This window comes from Plecotus auritus (assembly GCF_963455305.1).
Source record: "Plecotus auritus genome assembly, chromosome: 5".
In the NCBI taxonomy this organism is placed as follows: Eukaryota; Metazoa; Chordata; class Mammalia; order Chiroptera; family Vespertilionidae; genus Plecotus; species Plecotus auritus.
This window is the reverse complement of record NC_137776.1, coordinates 106,782,386-106,803,286: the sequence shown is the minus strand read 5'-3', so window position 1 is coordinate 106,803,286 and position 20,901 is coordinate 106,782,386. Positions and strand designations below refer to the sequence as shown.

Genomic DNA, 20,901 nt, shown 5'->3' with positions numbered 1-20,901 from the left:
ACATATGCAAAAAAGTAAAGTTGAACCATTTCCTCACTCTATACATACTAAGTGGATCAAAGACTTAAATGTAAAACTAAAACTGTAAAGCTGCCAGAAAAAGCATGCAGCTAAATCTTAATGGATTTTTAAAAGAATTCCAAGATATAATACCAAAAGCCTGAGCAACAAAAGAAAAAGACACATAAACCAATTGAACATTATCTCAATTAAAAACTTTTGTGCTTTAAAGAACACCATCTATCTATATATAAAAGCCTAAGCGACTGTTACGACTGGTTGACTGAACAACTGGTCGACTGGTGGCTATGACGCGCACTAACCACCAGAAGGCAGATGCTCAATGCAGGAGCTGCCCTTTGGTGGTCAGTGTGCTCCCACAGCCAACCTCCCACAATCCCTCCCCCCAGCCTGCCGGGCCCAATGGGCCCCTATCAGGATTGGGCAAGTCACCCCTGATTGGCCCCAATCACTGGCTAGGCCAACGGACCCCACCCGTGCACAGGGCCTCTAGTTAAGAAAATAAAAAGACAACCCACAGAATGGGAGAATATGTTTTCAAATCCTATATCTGATAAGGAACTTGCATCTAGATGATAAATTGTGGTTAACTTTGGTGAATTTCAGCTGTTAACTTGGCAGTGGCTGCTCCTCCCCCACTGCCTAGCTCTGTGGCAGGCAGCTATACACATGCTCCTAGACAGCTGGCACACAGCTCACAGGAGCCAGAGTTGGCATAAAGGACCATGTCTTCTAAAGAATTGGAATTTATGTTCTGATCACAGAGGTGAAAAGAGGTGGTGGCTATTGCTGCACCTTCCCCAGTTATTGTAACCCCATTCCTCTGATTGAAGTGACTTCAAAGGGATTAAAAGGGCCCAGCTGGCATAACTCAGTGGTTGAGCATCAACCTATGGTCACAGTTCCATTCTCGGTCAGGGCACATGCCTGGGTTGTGGGATTGATCCCCAGTGTGGGGCATGCAGGAGGCAGCCCATCAGTGATTCTCTCTCATCATTGATGTCTCTCTCTCTCTCTCTCTGAAATCAATAAAAATATATTTGAAAAAGAAGGGATTAGTGTCTTTTCTTTTCCTCCGTTTCATTAATTTCTTTTCCCTCCTTCAGTAGACAAACAGTAAAGACTAGGACATCCAAAAGTAATTCATATACGAGAAAAATTAGATAATCATTGTACAGGCCCAAGGAACTCTGCAGAGTTGGAAAATACCTCAAAGACCTTAAATTTAACCCCAGGCTAATTCTCAGCACAAACATAGCCTACATCAACTAAGAAAAACAAAAGAAAAAGAAAACCCTTGGGAACAGGGGGAAGGGGGAAATCTGATTCCCAAAGTCAAATTAGATATTAGATTCACTGTTCAGTTTTTGACAAGAAACGTCATAAAGTATACAAAGGAAGGACGTATGTATCATTCAAAGGAAAAAATCCAGCAGAAACTGTCTCTGAAAAGGACCTGGTAGCACATCTAATAGACAAAGACTTAAAACACTGTCTTACAGATTCTCAAAGAACTGAAGATGTGAAGCAAAAAAGTAAATCAATAAAAAAGATGTATGAACAAAATGGAAAATCAATAAAGCCTACTAAATAGAAACTGAAGAGAAATCCTGAAGCTGAAAATGACAAGAACTGAAGTGAAAAATTCACTAGAGTAATTCAAAGGCATATTTAAGCAGACAAAATTGGGGAACTTGGTTATCAAGTTCTGAGATACAGAAAGAAAAAAGATTGAAGAAAAGTGGACATAGCCTAAAGGATCTGTGGGATACCATTAAGCAGACCAACATACACATTGTGGAAGTCCTATAGGGAGAAGACAGAGAGAAAGGGGAAGACAGAATGTTTGAAGAAAAAAACGACAGAAATTTTCCAAGTTTTATGAAGGATATGAATGAATATAAACATCCAAGAAGCTCAATGAATGTCAAGCATGATGAATACAAAGACACCCACACCAAGACACATTATAATCAAACTGTCAAAAGACAACGACAAAGAAGTTTGAAAGCAGTAAAAAAGAAGTGACTTATCATATTCAAGAGATCCTTAATAAGATTATCAGCAGATTTCTCATCAGAAACTTTAGAGGCTAGATGGCAGTGGATTTATACATTTAAAAAGCTAAGAGAGAAAAAACGGGCCAACTAATAATCCTATATCTGACAAAACTGTCCTTCAAAAGTAAAGAAGAAATCAAGACATCCCCAGGTAAACAAAAGCTGAGAGAGTTCATTTCCACTAGACTTGCCCAATAAGAATTGCTAAATGGGGTTCTGCAGGTTGACAGGAAAGGAGATTAGAAAGTAACTAGAAGCCGTATGAAGAAATAAAGATCACAGTAAAGTTAAATACATGAGCATTTATGAAAACTACTATTATTATATATTTGGTTTATAATTCCAAACGTTGTTTTCTACATACTTTAAGAGACTAATCCATTAAAAGTATTAGTTTATGTTTTTGGACACAAATATATAAAGATATAATTTGGTGGCATCAATGACTGAAAGGAATGGGGCAGTGCTATAAAGTAGCAGATATTTGGGGTATTACTAAAGTTAAGATCATATAAGTTCAAATTAGAATGTTATAATTTTAGGATGTTAAATATAATCCCCATGGTAATCACAAAGAAAGGGAATTAAATTGTTTCACTACCAAAAAAAATTAACTAAACACAAAAGAATACAGTAATACAATAAATGAGAGAAAAAAAAAAAAGCTTTAGGGTATACAGAAAACAAATAGCAAAATGACAAGTAGGTCACTTCTCATAAGTAAATACTTTAAATGTAAATGGGCAAATGACTGACAGAGATTTGAAGAATAGATTAAAAATAATAAATGATACAAGCATATGCTGTCTCTAAGAGATTCATTTTACATCCAAAGACACAAACAGATTGAAAGTAAAATGATGGAAAAATATATTTCATGCAAATAATAACCAAAATAGAGTGAGGTAGCTCTACCAATATTAGACAAAATAGTTTTTTCAGTCAAAAAAAGTTTCAAGAGACAAAGAACATTATCTTACCTAATAATAAACAAACATGTAAATTGACCGTACCTCCACTACGCCACCAGCCAATCAGGAGTGATAAGCAAATTAACCCAACAAAGATGGAGGGTAATTTGCATACACAGGCGCCGAGTGACGAGGGTGGGACACTTGCATCGACGCAGGCGTTCTGCCCCACCCCCGGTTCTCAGGGCCTCTGGGCAGCGTGGGAAGGCAGGGCCGGAGCGGAAAGAGGCGGCTCTGGGGCCTGAGAAGAAAGGGGCTGGGCTGGAGTGGAAAGGCGGTGCCGGCAGCCAGGGAAAGGAAAGCCCATTCTAGCACGAATCTTCATGCATTGGGCTTCTAGTATAGTAATAAAAGTCCCAATACAGCAAGAAGATGTAACAATTATAAACATCTATCCTATATAATAAAACCCTAATATGCAAATTGACCGAACAGTGGAATGACTGGTCGCTATGAACTGACCACCAGGGGGCAGATGCTCAACATAGGAGCTGCCCCCTGGTGGTCAGTGCATTCCCACAGGGGGAGCGCCACTCAGCCAGCAGCCGGGCTCATGGATGGCGAGTGCAGCAGCGGTGGCGGGAGCCTCCGCAGCAGCACTATGGAGCAGTGAGCCAAGTAGTAGGGAGCAGCAAGCAGGCAGATGGTAGGAGCGAGGGGTCCTGGACTGCGAGAGGGCACAGGCTGGGCTGAGAGACGCCCTCCCACCCCCAGTGCACGAATTTCATGCTCCGGGCCCTAGTATATATATAAAAGCCTAAGTGACCATTAAGACCGAATGACCAGAACGACCCAAATGACCAGTCAACCAGTCGCTATGACACTCACTGACCACCAGGGGGCAGACACTCAATGCAGGAGCTACCCCCTGGTGGTCAGTGCACTCCCACAGCCAACATCCCGCAGCCTCTCCCCTCAGCTGGCCAACCTCCCGGGGTCCCTCCCCGCTGCTGGCTGGCCCTTCAATAAGCCTTGATAGTCAGCCAGGCCGAGGGACCCCACCCATGCACGAATTTGTGCACTGGGCCTCTAGTTTACACATATAATAATAGACCATCAAAATATAAAGGAAAAATTGACAGAATTGAAGTGAAAAATATAGTTATTTAGTAAATAGAGGCCCAGTGCAGAATTTGTGCATGGGTGGGGTCTGGCCAGCCCAGTCCCAATAGGCGGATCAGGGCCAGGCCAGCTGGGGGAGGGGCTGCAGGCGATTGACCAGTGGGCCCTGCCCCTAATTAGGGTAGGGGGGCCAATTAGGGGTGGGGCCGATTGTGGGGAGGGGCTGTGGGTCGACTGGCCCCACACCCTATTGGGGTAGGGGTGCAATCAGGGGTGGGGCCTGCCAGGGAGAGGGTCTGTGAGAGGTTGGCAGGCCAGTACCACCCCCCACCCTGTCGGGCCGGTTTCCTGGCCACAGAGGGCATCATAGCAACTAGTCATTCTTGACACATTCTGTGTTCAGATTCCGGTCAAGGGCAGAGCGGCATTCTTGACACCAATGGAACAAGAAAGAGAGGTTTGATGGATTTAAAGGCACAAAACAAACTCTAGAAAAACTAAAAAAAAACTTGTCAAAAATTGTGAAGTAGCAAAAATGAACTGAATCTTTAGGTTTCAGAAGGAACATCAAGAAATGATGTAAAATTGAACGGCCAGTCATGCACTGTGGAGAGAACATGGAAGAGAAATTGCGGGCTATTGCTTTTCATTAGAAGCCTCTTTGTAATACCTTATTCGTTTATGTTTTGGGGGCGTTACATTGATAAAAAATTAAAAGGCATGTTGCTGAGACAGTCTTGTCCATCAGGCCCACCAGGTGCTCCCATCCACACCTCAGCCTCTCTCGCCAGGCCACTGAGCGCCCACGTGCTTTCTCCCCCATTCCCCCTCTTTAAGCTCCTGCATTGACAAGGCCATCCCAGGAGATGACACCGCCTGGCACCTGGGTCAGCCAAGGACCAGAGGGGCCCAACACATGTGGTCTGGAGTGCGTGGGAACTGAAGCTCTGGGGTTAAACCAGGAGAATTCCCGTTTTCAGAGCCCACACGAATGACACTACGTGGAGGGATTGGGTGACTTTTCCTTTTCTTAATTACTCTCAGAGTAAAATGAAAACCTGAAAAATGTGGGGTGCTGAATGGTCCCTGCTGTTGGAATTTTACGAATGCAGAGCCCCAGTGTGTGCTTCCCACTATACCACAGCCGGAGACCACATTCATGAGGCCACACGACATCCAAGCCTGGCGTGGCAGCAGCTCATCCAGATGCAGCTGAGTGCCCGCCTCGCTATGCCCGCTCTGCCAGCACCATCGGCCTCCCTCCAGCGCTGCCTTGGGGTCAGCAGCTCCAGTGCGTCCCATAGCTCAGAAGCCCTGCCAGTGACCTCACCCACAACTCCAGCTGCCAGACCCATCAGACACCCAAGCGGGGAGGGCACACAGGTTCTACTCCGGGATGAATGGAGACTGTTCTTACAGCTTTACTTCTCTGAGTGATCTGCTCTGCCAAGGTGAACCCTTTACAGTCAGAGACGAACCAGTTCCCACAAAAATCAGGTGAATAAATGTTGAAGAGAATGTGTTCATCATTTGTTTTGGTATCCTTACAGCAAGGCAGCAACATTGCATTTTTAATTAAGTCTTTCATTTCCATTTCCTTTTTCAGCTAAAACTGTCCCCCAGAGGATCAATTAATTTAAATGGTCAGATCCAGCAAAAGTCTCCCGCACCCCCCCACCCCCACAAAAAAAGAAAAGAACAGTTAGTGGTAGCTGTGACTTACAAATTTCTCTTCCAAAATTAAAGTTGTGTAGATGGCACAGGCTGGGGTTTGGCTGGCTTGGGCACCTCATTTAAACACATCACCACAAATCATTTTTGCTTTACCTTGTACATTATCCTGATACTGGTTTGTGAATGTATCATATGTTACTGGTAGTAGATATCTCTTTATATCATACTTTTGTCTATAATAACTGAGTGAACAGAAAAATTAACTTTTGGACTATAAGATGGTATAATTTAGCTAAATTTTAACTTTAGATTTTTTTAAATGTTTTTATTGATTTTTTTTTTTTTTTTGAGAGAGAGAGGAAGGGAGAAGGATATAGAGAGAGAAACATTGCTGAGAGAGAAACATCATTAATCAGCTGCTTCCTACACATCCCCTACTGGGGATCGAGCCCGAAACCTGGGCATGTGACCTGACCAGAATCGAACTGTGACTTCTTGGTTCATGGGTTAACACTCAACCACTGAGCCACACTGTTCAGGCTAACTTTTTTATTTTTTTTTAAATACCTAAAATTTTCAACTGAAATATTATATTCTCATTGAATTGCTTAGGTATTTTCTCTCTTGTTTTCTTTGGATAAAAATAAATGTATCAACAGACAGCCTATGCAAATTGAAAGAAGTCTGGACTGATTCTGTTTAGAAAAACCTTACTTGTGATTCTATGTCTGCCAGTAGCTGGTGATCCTTGGCACCCCATGTCACCTTCTTGGGCTCTCAATTCCTAAAAAAGCTAGAGGTTAATTTATGAATTCACTTGTCTAATGCTTGTTGAATACCTACTATGTGCCAGGCACAAAACAAACTCTAGAAAAACTAAAAAATCTTGTCAAAATTGTGAAGTAACAAAAATGAGCTAAATTTAGGTGCTCAGGGATAGTGCAGTGAGCAAAATTGCTCCCTTCATGACGATTATAGTCCAGGTTGGGGGTGGGAGGTAAATAATAAACAAACTAGCAAATAAACGAGTGCTTGTGTGTGATAAGGTCTTGAGAGTAAAAATAAATCAGGGTAAAGAAATAGGGAATATCCAGGGGATTCTATTTGAGATAAAATGGTGAGGGAAGGATTGTCTTGTTTGGAATAAATCTAGCTCATTGGAATGGATGAATATAACCCTATAATCTTGACACTCAAACCAGATGAGCACACACAAATAGCAACAGCAAACACAATGAAGACATTTCACTTAGGAACAGTGACTGAAGAATCCTAAAAACATTAGGTGCCCAAATCCAACAATGCATTTCACAATTCCTATGTCAAGACCGAAGAGGGTTCATGCCAAGACATAAATAACATCAGAAACATCTACCTATGTACTATCCCACGTTAATGGACTTAAGAAAAAAAATCACAGAATTATCTCAAAAGATACTGACGAAGCATTTGATAAAGTTCAATACTTACACATGATAAAAGTAATTAGGTAATTAATATGCATCAATTCCAATAGAGCAGAGGCTTGTTCTTTTAACTGGTTCATGAACATATCCCAGATAATAAAAACAATGCCTGGATTAAGTAGCCATTAGGTACACATTTGCTTAGTGAATGAACAACAGAAGGAAGAAACGAAGGGAGGGAAGGAGGGAGGGAGGGAGGGAGGGAGGAAAGTTCTTTAGGCTGATAAGGGCAGTCTACCCAAAGCTTACATCATCCTTAATGGAACAAAACCTCAAACACTGCCTTTCAGGTTGGGAACAAGACAAGGGCGCCCTCTCCTGGCCAATGCTCAAAGATGCCCTGGCCAGCATGGTGGGGTTAGAACACTAAGGATAGGGATTGGAAGGCAGGCAACAAAACTGTCAGTGTTTGCAATGGCCGTTCCTATTGCAACCACATTCCCCTCCCTGCAGCAATAACTGTTGAGAAAAAGTAACCAAAAATCACATACCACTTACAACAGGAACTAAAACTAGACACTAGGAAGTAACCTAACACAGGAAACAGAAGAGCTTTCTGAAGAGAATTTTAAAATTCTAACCAAGGATATCTCAAAAGCAAAATAAGTGGAGCCTTATGCCATGCTCATGGATGTGATGACTTAATATTGAAAAATGTCAGCTCTCCCCAAATTAATCTATAAATTCAATGCAAATCTTATCAAAACCCCACCCCAGCATATTCCCTCCTCCCCCCCTCCTTCCCTTTCTCTCTCTCTCTCATTGATAAAGTGAATCTAAAATCTGAACAAAGAAGAATGAGGATCTGAGAATAGGTAAGGCAACTTACCAACAGGAGAATCAAGAGGAAGGACTCACCCCACCAGAGGTTAGGACAGTTTCAAAGCTGTAATGACTAGCACAGTTGGCACTTATACAAGAAACACTGAACAGTGAGGTCAATAGGACAGAGCTGGCGGTGCAGAAACAGCCAGGACACAGGGACTCAGTGTTAATAGGCAGAGTATCAGCACCGCAGAGAAAAGGTGAATTATTTGGCAAATGGGACCCAGTGGTTGAGCACTGACCTATGAATCAGGAGGTCACCACATGCAGCTGAAGACTAAGCCTTCATCCCTGCCTCCCAGTGAAAAATGCAACATGCTTAATCACTGCTCAGCTAACTCCACCTGCTTCTCTGTTTTCTCACAACCATCCTGGAATTTAGTCCATGGTTAGTTAATGTAATTCCATTTATTAACTTAGCAGTCCCTGCACTGTGCAAGGTGAAGTCGAATGTGCTGACTGGACGATGGTATAGTAGTGAAACCACAGAAGTGCTGGCACTGCCGTGCTGTTGAGCTCGCTATCACGAGCACTACCTCTCGGGTGGGAAAGCACTGGCCCTGGGCCTGGCTCAGGGTCCTGCAGGGGTGGCCATCGGGGCTTCCGCAGGCACCTGTGGGTGGAGGAGGGAAAGCAGCCACCCTGTGCTCACCGTGCCTTCTGGGTCCACGAGCAGCAGGTGCTTGGCCTGGCCGTCGTGCATGCCAGTGAGAACGAAGGAACCCGGGTTGGTGGTGCTCTTCCTGACCAGGAAGTCTCCATCTCGCTTCAGCAGCCCTTCAGCCTCCTTCCTGCTCATCTGTCCTTGGTACCAAAGCTCGGCTTTCAGCTCTTCCAGCATCTTGGCATCCGGGGCTCTGGGTGAGATGGGGCTGATGCACTCCACAGAGGCCGCCTTGCTCAGCACAGGCCCCACGGACTGGTTCTTGAGAGCATCTTCAAAAGGTTCTGCGAACAGCATTTGCCAGCAACAGGTGGACCCAGGAAGAGCAAATGATAAACAATACAATGTGAGGGATGAGAATGCAAAGGCAACGCTACCAGAAGGAAGAACTAGAGACAAATGACAGCTGATAATTTAATGAGACGAGTCATAACAAGCATTTGAAAATACAGCCCAAATCTTGGCATGACTCCTGATAAGCCTGCTTTCCCAAGGCAGCTGGGCACTGTGCCTTGTGCCAAGGATTCAAGCACACCCGGGTCTAGATGGTTCGAATGCCTTCAGTTTTGCACGACGCAAGAGGCCATCTACTTTCTCTGGAACGTTGGCTAGCCTCTAACAAATACGTTCTCTTCTGAATAGAAATCTACCATACCAAAGGAAATACACAAAGAAAAAGACAATTTGCAAGATTTCCGGGTGAATTCTTAAGAGAAAATAAAACTGACGTTTAATTGGGTGCCTTTTGTGTGACTTGCCCCAGGCCAGGAGCCCTACCTTCCCTTGACCTTCACTTGTCCCTGTGGGAAAAGGCTCTTGTGTGAGTGTCTGAGAGTGAGCCTGACTTCAGGCCCTTCAGAACAAACCTCTCACTGCAGGGCATCCATCAATGGCAAGACTTCTGCTCTAACATCAACAAATAGCAGCAGCAAGCAAGTCAGCAGGCACACCTAAGCAAATCTCAGGGTTTGATTTTCAAATAAGTAATCTGATACAAAAGCACTCTGAAAAAATGAGGGGCATACTACACAAATGTGGTGTTATAATGACTATTTGGGACCACATTGCCAACCCAGTCAATGCAAGCACCACAAGAAAAAGAACAGCATCCTCCTGGGCACAGCTACACCCCAAAGCCCAACATTATTCCTGGGACATGGTTCCTGCTCCATAAACATTCAACAAATGCTGTAAAATAAGACTAACTTACAGGATGGGCAGGAGTGGGGTGAATAAATAAAACCAAAATTAGGTCATGTTGGCACTCATTAAATCATTTATATTTTTGGAGCGGAAAAGAAGTTAAAACTATTGATTAAATTTTTATTTTTTACCCTATCTTTTTCCTGATTACCTGAGTGTTGGAAATTTGTATTATACTCTTTCTACACCATCATCATCACTACCACCACCACCACCATCACCATTACCCTACTGTTATCACCATTTATCATCATCATCACCACCATCACCACCATCATCACCATTGTTATTTAGCTCTAGTGGTTAAAAATAAACAACAGAGTACTGCCTTTATTTTTTCATACTTTTCAGTAGATACTAGCCCTCCAGGGCCCTTTCTTCTTTTTGTCGGGAGCAGGAGTAGAAATAGATGGATGAGAAAATGTTGGCTCTGGTTCTCATAGTTCTCATCTCAAACCCCAGGCTAATCTAACTACCAAGACCTGGGGCGAGGAGTCACTGGTGAACTGACTAAATTAAACAAGTACAGCCACTAAACTGCAGGTGTGAGCACTGTTAACACTGGAGCGGAGGCTCAGAGGGTCCACTTGGCTCTGCATCTTGGGAGAGCCACTTCACCCCTCCAGGCTGTTCCCACATTACTGAAGTAAAGGGATTGGACTAGGTGACTGGTAAGGTGCCCTCAAGCACTGAGATTCTACAGTTCTTCTGGTTCTGGCCATCTTTGAAAGTTGGAACGGGAGTCCAGTATCTGTGAAACCAAAGTGGCTGGGGAGAATTAGACTCTTGTTATCATGGTGCCGCCTAATCATAAAAGCACTCAATCCTGTCCTCACTCACATGCAATATCACGGACAGCGGGGGTCAAGCCAGCAAGGTTCCCTTTACCAGAGGTAAAGTTACTTAACCTCTAGGGTTCTCTGTTTTCTCTTCTGTAAAATAAGGATAATAATAGCAATAGTGATAATAATACAGTCATGTGTCACTGAATGATGGAGATACTTTCTGCGAAATGTGTCACTAGGCCAGTGGTCAGCAAACTGTTGACTAATGAGTTTGCCGACCACTGACCTAGACTCTCAATTCCAATAATTACAGGCTGTTGTTGTTCCTTGTGATTAAGCCCCTATCCCAGTGGTCAGCAAACTCATTAGTCAACAGAGCGGCAAACCGCGGCTCGCGAGCCGCAGTTTGCCGACCACTGCACTAGGCTATTTTGTCATTGTACGAATGTCATAAAGTACACTTACCCAAATGCAGCTGGTACTTTTATACAATTGGCAGCGCAGTAGGTTTGTTTACAACCTACAGCATCACCACAAACACATGTTACACTATGGGACACCAATAACTTCACTAGGTGACAGGAATTTTTCAACTGCATTGCAGTCTTATGGGGCCACCATCACAAATGCAGCCTGTAGTTGATCCAAATGTCATTCTGTGGCACATGACTGTGGTAATAATATCTACCTGTAGTATCACTGCAAAATTAAATTAAATAATAAGTGCATAGCCGGTGGTAGAAAGTTGTTAAATGTTACTCTCTTCCCCTCTTTAAATTCTCAAGGAATTTGAAAAAGAAATTTTGGGATATTAAACTCTTTTTTTTAATATACTTTTTATTGATTTCAGAGAGGAAGGAAGAGGGAGAGAGAAATAGAAACATCCATGATGAGAGACAATCATTGATCAGCAGCCTCCTGCAAGTCCCCCACTGGGGATTGAGCCCACAATCTGGGTATGTGCCCTTGACCAGAATCGAACCTGGGACCTTTCAGTTCACAGGCCGACGCTCTATCCACTGAGTCTAACGGCTAGGGTGGGATATAAAACTCTTGTTAGCTTAAGAAGTTCTTTCAAAATTCCTTAAAAACAGTTTCCACTTCCATTAATCAGTTCATGGATGATTTAATTTTCACAATGTTTATGACAAACAGAAAGTCCTTGGCACACCCCCCCTGCACTGCTGTCTGAGTAGTTCCCTGCCTCTCTCTTGTTCTTATTTTTTATCTGTGAACTTGTTACTAACTGCTAATACATAGTGGTGATTTCAGCTCCACATGAATAGAGACTTGGCCTATTTGGTTTTTGTGTATATAGGCAAAGTGAGTGGCATGGCATTTGACACATGTTAAGTGTTCAATAGAGTAGGGGGGAGACTTGTAGTGGTCAAGAAAGAGAGAATAAGAGAAAAATGAGAGGGAAGCACGTGCCTGCATACGAGAAGGGTCTATTGCAATTTCTTGCTCAACAGGTTGAGAACTCTGTGAGGACATGGCCACGCCATTACACTTTGGCATCCTTAGCAACTGAGACAATACTTGGTACACAGTAGCCAATTAATATTTAAGTGAATACATAAATGAGTGCATTTATTTATGTATATTGTTTGTCTCAATACACGTGCAGTTCTTCGAGTGCTAAGTCAATGCCAAAAGGAGGGGGAAATTGCTTTGTCTCTGCACAAAAGAAGGATGGAATCCCAAAGCAGAGGTTGGCCGAAGTTCAACGCCTGAAAAGCCCAGTCATAGCCAGAAAAGTGCAGCAAACCCGGCTCGCAGAAAATTCAGTAGCTGCACAGATTTCCAATAAAGAATGGAAAGCAACCTCAAAAGGAAAGAAAACCGAGGCGAATGGAAACGCACTCATGTCAAAGAGGTCCTTCCTCGGGCTGCTCTCCGCGCTGCTGCCCGCTCCCGGCCTGGCCTGCGGCGGGAGGCGTTGGGTGTTCACGTAGGTGGGGGCTTCTCCCATCAGGGCCGCCGGCGCCGTCCCTCCTGGCATGCTGTCCATGGGCCCTGCAACAAAAAACGAGCCCTCTTTCTTCTTCTGAGGTTAATGTTGCCCATGCGTTTATAGTCAAGCCACCTGGTCTCACACAGAAGGTCCTCCCAGTTAACCACAGGAAATTCTCCCGGCAGTTCCCCATAGTTTAAATCCCCTCTTCTGGCCCCATCACATGCACTGCTGTGTTCTGGCCAGGACACATCCACACCTGTCTGTCAGGATGCGAGCTGTCAGTCCATGACGGCGCGCACCCAGGGGCCGACGCCTGCCCCGACTCTGGCCCCGGGCTTGGGCGGCGAGTGGAGCAGCCAGGTGTGGGTCTGCTCCTCCCCTTTACAGAGGGCCCAAGCTCAAACACCTGAGCAGAAGCGCGACAAGCTTCATTTTAATTGTCCTTTTTCCCCTTTTAAGTGTAAGTGAATGCTTTGTAAATTAACTCCATCCCAGTAACACCATGTGGTGCTGCGATCCTGTTTTAGAAAGTTACCACCTAATGAACGGAGACCCGTTCTTAGGAAACAGAGTCCGCCTCGCCGCCCCTGCTCCATCAGAGGCCCAGCTCCGGCGCCTGACTGAGCCCTCGCCCCAGGCAGTGCCTGGATGGTACTTCCTACGTGGCCCACCACTGTGCCCACGACTGTGCCCACGCTGAGCCAGCGTCCCTGTTGGCACCGGAGCAGAGTAGAAGGATGTCGCCCGGTCACAACCGCTTGGGTCACTGCCTAATTCTTCCTAAGGGATCCCTGTCTCTAGTACATTTACGCATGTGTTCTTAAGATGGCCTTCTGGGCGCTCACATCTCCTGAGAGAGGTCACCTCCACACCCGCTGGGCAGCCAGCCCAGCCAGCAAGTGAGCTCAGGGCTGGAAGAAGCGCCCCAGAGCCTGCTGTGGGCTTTGGCAGCGCATCACTGTCTGCCTGCGTGTTGAGAATGCAAGTGTCCCTCCGCTTCCTTCAGGTGAGCGCGCCTCCAGCAAAGTCGTGAACTGTCCCTCATCCGCTCCTGTTGTGCACAGGGCTCCCGCGTCCCACAGGCTGACCCTGCGGTGCATGTCCTGGTTTAGCCGTGGCTCTCTGCAGCTCACATGTGTGTGGGCATTGCAAACAGATCAGCCTGTAAAAAGAATTTTACAAACTAATTTTTAAAAGGAGAAGATGAAAAGCCCAATGAACAACTTTCCTGACCACGACCTTTTGCTACTCACACGGCGGCAGATGCGGAGCCGGGGCCCATAGACACGCACGCCATGGCGACACCGAAAGTCCATTTTAGGGGAATAGCTGCTAGCAAATTAACAAGAAACACTCTTAATTGTTTGGTGAAAAAAGGTATTTATTGCTTTCAAACAAGAACTTGCAATTTATTAAGAATAATGAGTCTCAAGTTCTAGGCCAGGAACTTACGTGAGGCTGATTTGCCCTGATGAACCTCTGCCATGGTCTGTTCTGATCTGGCCAGAGGAATACACAGGAAGAGACCTCATTTTTAAATAAACCTAACATTTTTCAATAAAGTAAATATCTAATATAAATAATGTGTCTCCTTACATGTCTAGCTGTATACGTTATGTAAATACTTTTTTAAAACTATCAAGCGAATTATTTTTTACTCTTTTTTTGTTAAGAGGAGAAGCCTTTTCAAAAAAAATGTGTCTTTATTATTGAAAGTATTACAGATGTCCCTTTTTTCCCCAGTGACCACCTCCAGCTGTCCTTGCCACCCCCGCCCCTCGGGCCTACTGCTCTATAGTCTGTGTCGGTGGGTTATGCATATGTGCATATCAGTTCTTTGGTTAATCTCTTGCTGCCCCCCTTCCCTCTGAGATTCTACAGTCTGTTCCATGCCTCCATGTCTCTGGATCTATTTTATTCATCAGTTTAGTTTAGTTCATTAGATTCCACATATGAGTGAGATCATGTGATACTTGTCTTTCTCTGACTGGCTTATTTATTTTAAATGTCTGTGGAACAAAGATGAAAACATAGTAAAAAAAACTGCCTCTGACAAAATTATTACTTTAATTTGCTATACCCGTCCTATTGTGACACAGAGCCATGTGGTGGCTTCTGACAGGTGTCATGTTCAACTGACCAGGCCAGCACAATGGGTCATCTTTCAGCTGGGGCATGCAACATGTGAAGTTCTCTCACAAGAAGGGAATTTTAAAACGTTACTGTCATTACACAATGATAAATGGATCAACCCAACAAGAGGATATAACCCTTGTAAACAATTATGCACCTAACATATGAGCACCTAAAAATATAAAGCAAATATTTTTAATCATTATTTCTTATTAGTACCACTTAATGTGAAGAAAATGCCTTATTGGGTCCAAATGTTAGGTTTAAATTATTTTACTATGCAAGCTTTCTTTTGTATCTTGGCAGTAGTGATTTCCATTTTTATTCCTTTGGTATCCATCTCATCAAAATCAAAAACATATGCCTTGAGATCACTGGACAGCTCCTCCTCCAACATTTTAAAAATGTACAATAAAGGTTATTGCGCTGGTAACTAAATAATAGGAACAATATGGGAGAGAATTATGAGGACATCTAGGCTGATGGCAAAGAAGCTCAAAGGTGCGGACATAAAGGGAGAGACTGACAGTAATACTGTCATAGTAGGGGAATTTAACACCCCACTGATATCAATGGACAGGTTTTCCATATGGAAAATCAACAAAGAAACAGTGACCTTAAATGACACATTAGACCAAACTGACTTAAATTATGTTTTCTAGAGCATTTCACTCCAAAGCAGCAGAATATACATTCTTTTCAAGTGCACATAAAACCATTTCCAGGATAGGCCACATGACAGGCAACTAAATAAGTCACAATAAATTTAAGAAAATTTAATCCTATCAAGTACCTTCTCTGACCATAATGGTAAGAAATCAGAAATTAATTAAAAGAAAAAACTGAAAAACACACAAACACATGGAGGCTAAATAACATGTTACTAAACAATAAATGGGTTAACAATGAAATCAAGGAGGAAATCAAAAGACACATGGCGACAAATAAAAATGAAAACACAGCAACCCAAAATCTATGGGATGCAGCAAAAGCAGTCCTACCAGTAAGATGGAAATTCATAGGAATACAGGCCTAACTCAAGAAGCAAACAATCTCAAATAAACAATCTAATCTTATACCTAAAGGAACTAGAATAATAACAAACAAAGCCCAAAGTGAGTAGAAGGAAGGAAATAATAAAGATCATATCAGAAATAAACAAAATAGGACCAAAAAAAACAATACTAAAGATCAATGATACCAAGAGCTGGCTCTTTGCAAAGATAAACAAGATTTATAAACCTTAAGCCAGACTCATAAAGAAAAAAGAGAGAGGACCCAAATACATAAAATCAGAAATAAAAGAGGAAAAGTGACAGCAAACATCATAGAAATACAAAGGATTATAAGAAAATATTATAAACAATTATATGCCAACAAGTTGGACAACCTGGGAAAAATGGATAAATTCCTAAAAACATACAATTTTCCAAGACTGAATAAAAAAGAAACAGAAAATCGGAACAGACCAGTTACTACCAACAAAATCAAAACAGTAATAAAAAAAAACTCGCAACAAACAAAAGTACTAGACCTATGGCTTCAGTGATGAATGTTACCAAACATTCAAAGAAGAATTAACAACTAATCTTCTCAAACTATGCCAAAAAAATTCAAAAGGAGGGAAGGTTCCCAAGCTCATTTTATGAGGCCACCATTATCCTGATCTAAAACCAGACAAAAATGTTACAAAAGAAGGAAATTATAGACCCATATCCCTGATGAACATAGATGCAAAAATTCTCAATAAAATATTAGCAAACCAAATTCAGCAATACAATAAAAAGATCAAGTGAGATTTTTCAGGGATACAATGTTTGGCTCAATATCTGCAAATCAATTAATATAATACACCACATAAACAAAATGAAGGATAAAAATCATAAGACCATATCAGTACATGCAGAAAAAGCATTTGACAAAATCTGGCATCCATTTATGACAAAAACTCTCCGCAAATTGGAAATCCAGGGAGTATACCTCAATATAATAAAGCCACATATGTCAAACCCACAGCTAATATCATACTCAATAGGGAAAAAGCTAAAAGTGTCTTCCTTAAGATCAGGAACAAGACAGGGTTGTCCACTTTGAGCACTTTTATTCAACATAGTATCAGAAGTCCTAGCCACAACAATTGGATAAGAAAAAGAAATAAAAGGCATCCAAATTGGAAAGGAAGAAATAAAACTGTCACTATTTGCAGATGACATGTGACTACATATAGAGAACTCTAAAGATCCTACCAAAAAACTATTAGAGCTGATAAATAAATTCGGTAAAGTAGCAGGATACAAAATTAATATTCAGGAATAAGTTGTATTTTATATACCAATAATGAACTATCAGAAAAAGAAACTAAGGAAACAATCACATTTACAGTTGCATTTTTAAATACCTAGGAATAAATTTAACCAAGGAGGAAAAAACCTATACTCAGAAAATTATAAGGCATTGAAGAAAGATTTTTGAATTAGATACAAATATATAGAAGCATGTACCATACTCATGGATAGAAAGAATTAACATGGTTAAAATGTCCATACTACTCAAAGCAATCTATAGATTCAATTCCAATGACAGTTTTCACAGAACTAGAACAAAAAAATCCTAAAATTTATATGGAATCACAAAGGACTCCAAATAGCCACAGCAATCTTGAGAAAGAAGAACAAAGTTGGAGGTATCATGTTACCTGGTAACCAACTATACTACAAGGCTGTAGTAACCAAAAGAGCATGATACCGGCATAAAATCAGCCATACAAATAAGTGGAACAGAATAGAGAGCCCAAAAATAAACCCACGCCTATACAGTCAATAAATATGTGACAAAGAAGGCAAGAACATACAAAGGGGCAAAGACAATCTATTCAATAAAGGATGTTGGGAAAGTTGGACAGATACATGCAAAAAATGAAATGAAACTATCTTTTTATACCGTATACAAGAATAAACTCAGAATGAATTAGGGATTTAAATGTAAGACTCAAAACCATAAAACTCCTAAAGAAAACATAGGCAATAAACTCTCTGACGTTGCTCTAGTAGCATTTTTTCTGATATATCTCCTCAGGCAAGGAAAACAAAAGAAAAAAATAAACAAATGGGACAAGTTTTTGCACAGAAAGGAATTCACAACAAAACAAAAAACAACCTACTGAATGGGAGAAGATATTTGCTAATGATACAACTGATAAGGAGTTAATAGCCAAAATTTATAAAGAACTCATACAACTCAACACCAAAAAATAAACAAGTCAATTAAAAAATGGACAGAGGACCTAAATAGACACTTCTCCAAAGAGGACATACAGATGGCCAACAGGCAAATGAAAAGATGCTTAACATCAATAATAGAAATGCAAATTAAAACCACAATGAGTTATCACCTCACACCTGTCAGAATGGCTATCATCAATAAATCAAGAAACAAGTGTTGGCAAGGAGGAGGAGAAAATTGTACTATTGGTGGGATTGCAAATTGGTACAGTCACTATGGACAGCAGTATGAATGTTCCTCAAAAAAATCAAAAATAAAACTACCTTATGACCCAGCAATTCTACTTCTGGGTAGTTATTTGAAGAAATCCAAAACACTCATTCAAAAATATATGTGCAGCATATATATTTTCAGCACAACTTACAATAGCCAAGAATTGGAAGCCACCCAAGTAATCATCAATACATGAGTGGATAAAACAGTTATCACTGATGGAAGCTTACTCAGCCATAAAAAAGAATGAAATCCTACCATTTGCAATCGCATGACCGGATCTAAAGAGTATTATACTGAGTGAAATAAGTCAGACAGAGAAAGACAAATACCATATAGTTTCACTTATATGTGGAATCTAAAGAACAAAACAGAAACAGACTCAGGTACAGAGAACAGACTGATGGTTGCCAGAGGAGATGGGAGTTGGAGAGCTGGGTGAAAGAGGGGAAGGCATTAAGTACAAATCGGTAGTGACACAATAGCCAAGGGGATATTAAGCACAGCAGAGGGAATCCTATCTAATAAAAGAGTAATATGCAAATTGACCGTACCTCAGCTACACCCACAAGGCACACCCACCAGCCAATCAGGAGCAAGTATGCAAATTAACCCAACCAAGATGGCTGCGGTCACAGAGAGAGCAGGAGGCTTGGGTTTCCCCAGCAATGGAGGAAGCCAAGCTTTCCGCCTACCCTGACCTGCCTTGGCATCTGCTTAAGGCTACAAAGTTTCAATTATAGAAGATAAATAAATCCCAGATACCAGGGCCTCCTCTTGGGTCGCCGGGGGGCGTGGCCAGCCTGCAAACCACCACAGGCCCCTCGCCCAGGCCGCCCCATGCCCCAAGGGAACCCCCTCCCTGATCCAGGACACCCTTCAGGGCAAACCAGCCAGCCCCCACCCATGCACCAGGCCTCTATCCTACCTAATCCTATCTAATAAAATAATAATATGCAACTTGACCATCACTCCAACACACAAGATGGCTGCCCCCATGTGGTCAAAGATGACTGCCCCCATGTGGACACAAGATGGCCACCACAGGATGGCCAGCAGGGGAGGGCAGTTGGGAGGGACCAGCTCTGCAAGGAAGGGCAGTTGTGGGCAATCAGGCCAGCAGGAGAGGGCAGTTAGGGGAAAACAGGCTGGCATGGGAGCAGTTAGGCATCAATCAGGCTGGCAGGGGAGTGGTTAGGGGGTGATCAGGCTGGCAGGCAGAAGCGGTTAGGGGCAATCAGGAAGGCAGGCAGGCGAGCAGTTGGGAGCCAGCAGTCCTGGATTGTGAGAGGGATGTCCGACTACCCGTTTAGGCCCGATCCTACCGGGATTGGGCCTAAACGGGTAGTCGGACATCCCTTGAGGGGTCCCAGATTGGAGAGGGTGCAGGCTGGGCTGAGGGACACACACCCCTGTGCATGAATTTCGTGCACCAGGCCTCTAGTATAGTCAATAATATTATAACAACTAGCAAGTGGTGCCAGACGGGTACTAGACTTATCAAAGGAAACACTTTGTAAACTATGTAAGTGTCTAACCACTATGCTGTACACTTAAAATAACACTGAATGTGAACCGTAATTGAAAAATATAATTTTTAAAAATGTATTGTAATTTACTCCCAGAAGAAATGGCTACACTAAGGGAAAAGCCTTAACATTAAACCAAGAAATGATTAAATTTATATACATAGAAGCATAAATTGGATCTTAATTAACTTGTCGCTCCACCACCTTTAGACCCTGCAGAGTGAGTAGCCAGTGGCCTGGAGCTAGTGAACAAGTTTTAGAAGTGCCTGAGGGGGGGAAACATTCAAAATGAAAAGAAACCTTTAAAACACACAAAATACACACACACACACACACACACACACACATCTGTATATATAAGTGTGTGTGTGCACAGAGCTGTCTATAGAATGGAGACTTACAGCAGCAGTTAGCTATCAGTCATGTGTGAGTTATTTTAATGTGGGTGCAGAAGCGTGCTCACTGCTTTGAGGAGGCGGCAGTGTCCTCTAATGTACCTGGGCCGGGAGGGATGCACCTGGGGCCCGCTCTGCCTCTGGTGGCTGTCACTCTTCTCCTGAAGTTGACCCTGGAGCGGGTGGTGGAGGGGAAGCAGGAGGAGAATGCTGCTACTAGCTCCTGTGAGGAACCACTGGGCTCAGCCCCACTGGGGCGCTCGGGGACAGCATGAAACACACTTGAGTTTCCCAGCCAACTCCCTTTTGAAATGGGTGGAGGTGCCCTTGGAGAGGTCAATTCCTCCGCCCTCCTGGCAGAAGTGCTGAAGGATAGGAACCGGTCCTGTTGCCAGGGGAGCCATCATTGCTGTGTGGCACCCCCACAGCCCTTACTTTACATCTTCCTATGATCTGGGCAGGAATCTGCAGCCCCACCCTCAGCAGACGTTTGCAGCACATTTCCCTGCCCCTCCACAGGAGATGGAGAACCACCGGGAGATGTTACTTTTGTCTTGGGTTTTTTAACAGGGATGTGCAAACCAACTTATATGTAATGCCCACAAACTGTAAACAAATATCAGTCAACAAGTAAAAACAGTGTAGGATATTCACACAATGG

The 20,901-nt window shown here is 42.9% G+C and overlaps 1 protein-coding gene across 4 annotated transcripts in view; it reads right to left on the bottom strand.

The window, feature by feature from the left end:
- The window catches only part of SHC3 (SHC adaptor protein 3), a 155,728-nt gene that overhangs the window by 14,617 nt on the left and 120,210 nt on the right, over positions 1 to 20,901 (bottom strand). For all 4 annotated transcript variants that reach the window (XM_080670537.1, XM_080670536.1, XM_080670538.1 and 1 more), the window contains 2 exons: positions 12,595 to 12,747; positions 8,732 to 9,027 (listed from right to left, as the gene is read on the bottom strand). In XM_080670537.1, the coding sequence (XP_080526663.1) occupies positions 8,732 to 9,027; positions 12,595 to 12,747 (449 nt within the window). The remainder of the gene's footprint in view (positions 1 to 8,731; positions 9,028 to 12,594; positions 12,748 to 20,901) is intronic.